The 8,240-nt window shown below is 33.5% G+C and overlaps 1 protein-coding gene across 2 annotated transcripts; it reads right to left on the reverse strand.

Moving 5' to 3' along the window:
- Positions 1-576: 576 nt before the first annotated feature.
- Positions 577-8,021, reverse strand: LOC123197826 (1-acyl-sn-glycerol-3-phosphate acyltransferase 2-like). Of its 2 annotated transcripts, XM_044612244.1 has the most exons (11): positions 7,649-8,001; positions 7,007-7,129; positions 5,584-5,623; positions 5,372-5,445; positions 5,035-5,094; positions 4,429-4,506; positions 4,103-4,261; positions 2,608-2,733; positions 1,513-1,605; positions 1,166-1,252; positions 577-1,053 (listed from the first exon to the last, which is right to left on the reverse strand). In XM_044612244.1, the coding sequence occupies exons 1-11, from the start codon at positions 7,727-7,729 to the stop codon at positions 811-813; spliced, it is 1,164 nt and encodes a 387-aa protein (XP_044468179.1). In that variant the 5' UTR covers positions 7,730-8,001; the 3' UTR covers positions 577-810. The 2 variants fall into 2 exon arrangements, with proteins under 2 accessions (XP_044468179.1, XP_044468180.1); XM_044612245.1 differs by lacking the exon at positions 4,103-4,261 and having other exon boundaries at positions 7,649-8,021.
- Between the last annotated feature and the right edge of the window lie 219 nt (positions 8,022-8,240).

Below are 8,240 nucleotides of genomic sequence, written 5' to 3' on the forward strand. Positions count from 1 at the left end.
GGTGTTCGACTGTCGCTGAACAATATTTGATGACCCATCACTGATATCTAAGTCTAACCATAGTTTCGACTTTCATTACTAATTCGTTTAATTTTGACATTTTTTCAAATTTATTAGTCAAACAATAATTGAAAATATATTAGTTTTTTTTTTTAATTATTTTTTTACTGGAGCAAAAAATAATATTATGCAATATAATTCATACACTAGATATAATATAATTTTAAAATAACATAATATAATAGGCCAAATGACTTATTCCCACCTAAAGTTTATTGTATTCTTAATTAGTATCCTTCAACTATTAAAAACTTAGACACCTACTCACTATTAAAATTAACAGACCTAATTAAATTTTAAAGATAAAATCGTTATTTAATTAATAATATATTTAAAATAATAAAATATTATCAATTATTCCTCTAGATTTAAAAAACTAATAACTTTTACTTATAATTAAACTTTGAAATGTTACAATTTCTCCCTTAAGGTTTTTTTCTTTTTCTCGCTCCCATTTTCTAGCACCGAAAACCAGACCAAAAATGTCTTCAATACTGGAATAAAAGGTCCTCAAGGTGCCACAAGAAAAAATGCATTTAGAATTTGATTTCTTCAAAAAAAAATAATGGACAGTAATTTTGAGCCCTGCTACAACAACCAGTCTAGATACAGTCTACAAAATTACCATAGTAACCAGTAACCAATGAATTGTTTGCATACAAACTCAGCCATTACAGTAATCAAAATCATAGTTAGAGCTGAGTTAGAAACAGAAACTTACTGATGAATCAACTGCAGGCAAGCCCTGATTTACTGTTGCTTGTCTTGTCTTGACTCTGCAGCCTCGCTGACCTTCTTGGGCTTGGCTGGGGCAACCTTCGTAGGTGTAGAACGCTCTGACTGAGAGAAGAGAATCAAGATGTGCATAAGAACAGTGACAACGGCCAAACAGAATGCTGACACTGCAATACCCCTCCACGACGATAAAAGTGAAGACCACTGGAGAAATTTCAGCACCCCAAAAATAACCAAACATACCCAAGAGATAGCAACCTGATATTCCAATTTAAGATAAATGATTAGTTCATTGAAAGATTCCCCCGAACCCTGACTAAAAAATGGTACTAGATCATTAATTTACAGGTTTATGAGTCTAGAGTCTCACCAATAGCGGTTTTACTGGGCGGGGAATTTCCTGCAGCTCTTGGCCACTGAAAGTGTCTTCTGCATTATGTTTGTCTAAAAGAGAGTCCTTTTAGGCAAAAATCAGAAAGCAATACGATCAGAAGGAAACTGAAACATATATTACTAGCACAACCAGATAATACAAGTTGTAGACAGAAACATCAAGCAAAAGCATACAGCTTTAAGTTGTATAAATAAGCAGCAACTTTTAGCTTTGTAAATATCACACCACCTATTCCTTCCATCTAAATCACAATTGTTCCAAACATCTACAGCGGCAACACAACAAAGGAAGCTGCCTCTTTGAACTAGTTCAATAACACTAACCTTGGCCACAAATACATCTTTACACCATTGGGCAACAGCATCATCTGATTCAGGCAATTCCTTCATCAGATGTCGCTTGATGTGCACATGGACCTGCAAGAGATAAACAGGGATTCAACTTTGTTAAGGAGAAAACCAGCCATTGTTTTTGTACTTTTAAATCATTCAGGAGACACAGATTATAGCATTTTTAAAGCATTGCACAAATGAACTTTTGATTGACAATCTCTTATCTTTGATGCACTCTCCTACCTCCTGACAGATGAAACAAAAATAAACTCTATAAAGTTCAAAATCGAATCCTATCTTGCACATGTAATGCAATCAAAAAAACAAAAAAAATTGATCACATTTTATTACATTTGACAAATTGAATGTCCACCCAAGGGTAAAACTGAGACCTTTGAGTTTAAAACTACAAACTATCGAAAATGCTACTTGAGTTTAAAACTGAGACCCAATCCTACAATCTGAGAAAGCATGAGATGGCTCTCTGCCAGGTTGTTCCCCCAGATAGAATGGATATGCAAACCTCATAGGAAAAAATACCACAGACCCAAACACTTCAATAACCCCTCACGTTCTTCAAATTTTTGTGTGGAGATGAACACTTTTTGACAATTTTTCTGCTTGCCCCAACCAACATTCACTTCATAAGCAGATATCCAGAACCAGAAAAAATGTTAACAATTATAAGGGGACTCTAATCCAAAAGATCTCCTTTCAGTTCTTGTCAGAGCCATCATCAGTGAACACAATTTATGCCCCAAAAACATTATGTGAATTTCCATGCACTGAATAGAAATATAATCGTAGACATGATGTCATATGCCCATATAAGATAAGGAACAGAAATGACAATTTATTTAAGAATAAAATTTCAAAGGCAAAAATTTTTCATTCTACTGGACTATGTTGTACACAGGCACAACTGGGTCATCAAATTCTTTGCTCAAAGATGACACAAGATGTTGAATTGGAGGTAAAATTGTATCTCATGCGAAGCCATGTCAAATAAAATGTAACTCAAAATCATATGTAAACACAAAAAGTTCCCTAATATTGCTTAAGAAGTCTCAATCACAGATGGCTTACCACAGAAGGTTGTCCCTTGAACATTCTGACCATTGTGGGTGCCGGTGAACTTTTAGGAATAGCTACAGTTACATCATATATGGCTGGGACGAATGATCGCATATGGCTGACTGCTGCAACAAATCCCTGGAAGCTACACACACATTAGGCTATATTTTCTTCTCTTTCTTTCTTTTAAAAAAAAAAAAATAGGGTAACATAGAACTCAGTATTTTAGTGATAAGAAAATATGAAAAAAAAAATGGGAAACCAGTTGTCCACTTTAAAAAATAAAAAACCAAAAAACACACAAAGAGCATAAACCTAAGCCACAACAGAATTTCAATCTCTAAAACTAAATTAGAAAAGAAAAGTATCCAGAAACTTTTATGAAACGAGAGACCATAAAAGGCATAAATTCAACGTTCATCCATAGGAAGTCATCCTTGCCTTCGTTAGCTTCTAATAAAATATTTTTTATTTCTCTCATCAGCCAAAGCACAGCACTTCCACAAAACCTTGTCTTTTTTCTTCCCCACCAAAAGCATGTAAACGCCAATCAACAAAGACCTAAATGAGACCAGAACAACTGAAAGATTCCTGCTTCTCCACATTGATGTCACCACAGCTTCAATGCTTTAGAACAAAGAAAGAGATGATAAACGCTTTCAGAATCTTTCTTACATGATACATACTAGTTATTAGATGAACAAGTGTTAGTTGACCTCTGCTGCATGATATCAAAAGTGTGAATCCTTCCATGAGTAAATGACCAAACAACTCCTTTCACCGTCAGCTTAATCCGTGACCATATAAATTAATAATAACTAACTGAATCATTTCTTGGGCTCCAAACCAAGAATTTTTTAAGGAAATTCAATTTCCATGACAACAAATCCACCAACAGCACCACACCCTTTCTTTTATTGCAAGACAGCTCATCATGAAGTTCATACAGCTAGCAGCTTTCATACAAGGAAAGGCTCGATGCATAGATGTCTAGCAGACCTTGGCCTAGCTGATTGTTAAGTCAAAGAATATATTTTTCATCAATGTAATTAAAATGATAAATAACAAACATTTGATAACAAAATAAGCCATATTGGTATCGACATACACAAAAATGATGCCTTATAATAAGGCTTTGTCTAGTCCTGCAAAAAGTTTTGACAATATATATAATTTTGAAAACACAATAGATAATAAGGATTTGTATAGTCCTGCAAAAAGTTTTAATAATATATATAATTTTAAAACACTATAATTATCACAACTAAGGTCAAACTATTACATCATAGATCTTAAGCCTAAAAATTCACCATGTAACTAATCAGCTTGGATTGCACAGCACCACAACATTACATGGCTAGATGGAGGACTAGGTCCATAATTTTTTTTGTTCGTCGAAGTTGTTTTCCCACTTTGGGTTTGGGAAAACTTAACACTAGCCAGAAAGGTTTTAAAAATAAATGGAGAACAAGAGAATTTATTAAAGATAAAGTAGACCAAATTTGACCTTAGTACGAGGAATCAGAACATTTCTAGGAATGGGCAATCCATTTGACACCGCATATTCCTGAGCAGCGAAAAGCTTTGCCTGGGTAAAGCGAGTTCCTTCTACGAAAAGAGCCAACCAAAAGGGTAGAGGGAAGTCTTTTAGTCGTAGGAGACCTGACTGCAGAATAGTGCCAGAAGATTCAGAGGGCACCAACAGTGGTATTCCATAGGGAACAGGAGACACATAAATCATATATAAACGAAGAGGTGTATGGAAAATAATGTATCTGCAACAAGGAAATAACCATGTATATGTAAAGTTGGAGCAAATTTACAAAACCATACCTTTATCGTGCCTTCATCCTTGGCCCAGCTTCTTTCCAGGAAGAGGTACTCAGAAAACCACATTGACCAACCAATGACCTGCTCATATTTTACATCTTTACAAATGCTATGAAAGAAGGAAATTCTTTTCCAAGTGACATTTATATAAATATAGGATAACAGAGCCACCCAAAAAAAAAAAAAAACCTTGTATGTCAAAATAAAAATTTGAACCAACATTTTAAAAACCAACACTTACTGCCAACAAACAACTTCAGCTGCTTACAAATTAGAATGAGGTAAATGGTACTCAAAAGCAAGTGATAACAAATCCAAGGACACAACCAAGATTTTGAAAGGAGATTCTTTTTGCCATCTTATTCCTAGATTAAAACCATGAATAGTTTAAAAGTGTTTCTCTTTCCATTAAGAAGAATAATGACTCGAAAGTCGAAACCGCAAATCATCATTTGTCCAGAACCCGATATATAATGACAGATTGTCAAATTCAAAATGCAACCCATGGCAGAGAATTGAACATAAACATCAACTCAATACAGTTTGTTTCAGTAACAAACTCAATTAAATTACAATATCAAATAAAAAAGGTGCAGGATTAGAACATACTGGAAGAAATTTTGAAGACTTCTTCATTACAGCCACCGCACTGCCAAGGCAACCTGACCGCTGTCATAAGCAAACTTAACAATAACTAAGCAGTAGATACCTCGTAATGGAATATGAGATCAGAAACACTACTTAAATAAATACCATAAGATTTTACTTTGGACTAAAAATAATCTTCAATGCCAAAATTGTCTCATGAGTAATAGCTTATACATAAATTATGAGCAAAAAGAGATGAATTGCCATATATGACAACTCGTTTTTGAGTGTTTGTCTACGTATCCATGCGTATGTAAGATGCATGTAAGCTCCTGATTGCACTGTATATATTACATACCTGAGCCAAAACCCATCCAACAAGCCAATCAATGTCACTTCTGTGATTGGAAATGACAAGCGCATGTTCTTTACCTGGAAATTAATAATTCACAACAAGAACTTAAAAATATGCTACTCAATAGAACTTAGAACAGAAAATAGTATCATCTCCATAACACTTATAAAAACAAAATATTACTTGGATATTTTGAACAAGCTTTTGAGCCTTACCCATTTTTTTTAGTGTTTCTCGATCTGTGTAAATTTTGACCTGCAGCCAGAACAACAAATAATGAGAAACAGATTCTCCAAAGGATTTATATATGCCTCAAATGGTACCAAATTCATTCAAGAACTATCAAATTTGTACTTGACCTTGAATATAAAAAATGAAAGACCAAAAGGATGATAGATTTAAAAATTAAACTAAAAAATACTGAAGTATTCCAATCTTCTTTTCCTTCTTCATTTTCTCCCAAATGACATGATTTAACTGATGTGGTATAATCCAACCATAATATAACAAACTCACATCAACTGGCATCCCTCATCAGACGTGCCAAGCAATAAGACTGCAATATTTTTTTTTGGAAAAGGCAATGTAATAGACTGATAAAAGACTGCATATAAGGACAGATGCAAGCAGTCACCACAAGATGGCAGCATGAACAAACAAGAAAACCACAGGTCCTTCAACAATTTTATAACAGATTAACTAAAACCAGGCATATTCAATAATACCTAAATTTACAAACAGAATCATGAGCCAACAAATCACAATGACGAGAAATCAGCTACTATGAATGCCAATGTAACCATGTTATTTACTATTAAATAGTTAAAACCAAAACTCTGGGGCATCCTTAGCCATCCTACGGTTCCAGGAGTAACCTGAGATCATGCTATCTCTTTGATTCAAAATCCACTGTCCTCATTCCTTTCTCGCTATCTAAAACAAAGCAAACAAAATCTTTAAGAAGCTCAGCTGTTGATCCCATGCCTACATTCATAGTTCTTCTAGTTAAGAAGAACTAAGCTATAATCACACAATGTTTCTCAATAGCACATAATCCCGAAAAGATGCCTAAACTTCCCCATTTTTCTAATTGTATGATTCACATTTAAGATGATGAGAATTTTGGTTTAGTACATATTTGTTTATCAAATGTGATCTTAAAAATATTGTTTAATACTACTTTCAGCTGAAAAGTATGTATGTTTGGCAAATCAACAAACCACTATGTTTTGCATTTTTGCTTCAAGAAAAAAAATATGTCTAAAAGATATTACTATAAAAATAAATATAGTCTAATCTAATAAAGAGAATAGTATTAGCACTCTTGAATGCTTGTTATTAGGTTCTAAAAGGAAATTTCTAAAAATTACTGTTCAATCTGTAATAAACTATTTACTGTTTAGCATTCAAAGAATAGTACTGTACAGTCACCAACCAAAACGTGGCTTGAATAATCACAGATCATTAAATGCTTTTTCTAGGTTAAGTTCAAACTAAAGAGGTCTGGTATGAAATGATGCCAAGCAAAAAACAAGAAATACACGATAACGTGAATATGGGAATAATACACGATTAATTAAAACAAGTAAGATAATCATACAAATTATAAGCTAAAATAATATGGGAATAAGTTAACACCTTAATCCCTGCCCACCAATCAAAGAGCCATATGAGTTCCAACCACAACAATTCCGCCACCTCTCTATTGATTCTCCTGTACAAGCTCTTTGATAGAGGCTTAATCGTAATAAAGCAAGCTGCCTGAAACAAAACAATAACTTATCCCTTACAATCCATGAAATTTGCAATTATAGTCCTAAAACCTATTGAGATAGAAAGGACAATATTCTCATCCTAAACAATGAAAAGAATAAAAAAATAAGAAAAAAAGGCATAATATTGAGCTAAATTGAAGCTTAATCTCTCCACCAAATGTAAAATAAAATAAAATAAAAGTGGAATTTAGTTACAAGTTCGAATACCAAAACGGTTCCAAACAGTCAGATTTAAATTCAACCAATTAGCTGTCTAATCATCTGAACTGGGACCCATGGAGCCTCGAAATTATCGTTATTTCCCAACCCCACGTTTTCTCGAGAAACAATCATACAAAAACAGGAGAGAAACGAAGTGTCTACATGATCTAAAAACCAACCAATCTATCAACAATGAATTCATATCGAGTACAAATAAACAAATAAAAAATAATAATCTGACACTAGGATGCACAGTAAACCAAATCTACAATCTAAAAATAAAAAATAGAAACAAAAAAAAAACCTGAATAAGATTAACAACAAGGCCTGAAATGAAGAAGAGAAGGCCTAAGGGGACGATGACAGCTGCCGCTGCAATTGCCATGGCCTCGGCTAATTTTTCTTTTTTCGTTTCTTCTTTTGGTTTTGTAGAGGCAGAGAGTGTTTATGCAACTACTACAGATTGACAAAATATTTCTGATAAATCTGAGAAGGATTGAAATAGAAGATGAAAAAATATATAGTAATAAAATAATAATAATAATAATAATTAATGCGAAATGGATGTATTGACAGGGAAGACTGGTTTCCCGTCTGAAGAAAATTGATTGGCCCTTCTGTGTGTCGCTCAATTAATTGTCCGTCAGTATAGGTACTGCTAAGGTCGAATTCGGATCTGGATTCGTTTTCAACAATCGGTTCTCGGATTGAATATCTCTCGAAATTACCCGAACCAAATTGGACCGAATTAATATTTTTTAATATGCATTTCAAAATTTAAATTTGATAAAAACATAAGTTATAAAAAGCCCTTTTTTATCCTGAACAAATACAAAGATTTGATTAATTATTTATAAAAAGGAAAAAAATGAAAATAAGACATTACGGCCACACTT

The sequence above is a fragment of the Mangifera indica genome, chromosome 15, assembly GCF_011075055.1.
Source record: "Mangifera indica cultivar Alphonso chromosome 15, CATAS_Mindica_2.1, whole genome shotgun sequence".
NCBI classification, from domain to species: domain Eukaryota; kingdom Viridiplantae; phylum Streptophyta; class Magnoliopsida; order Sapindales; family Anacardiaceae; genus Mangifera; species Mangifera indica.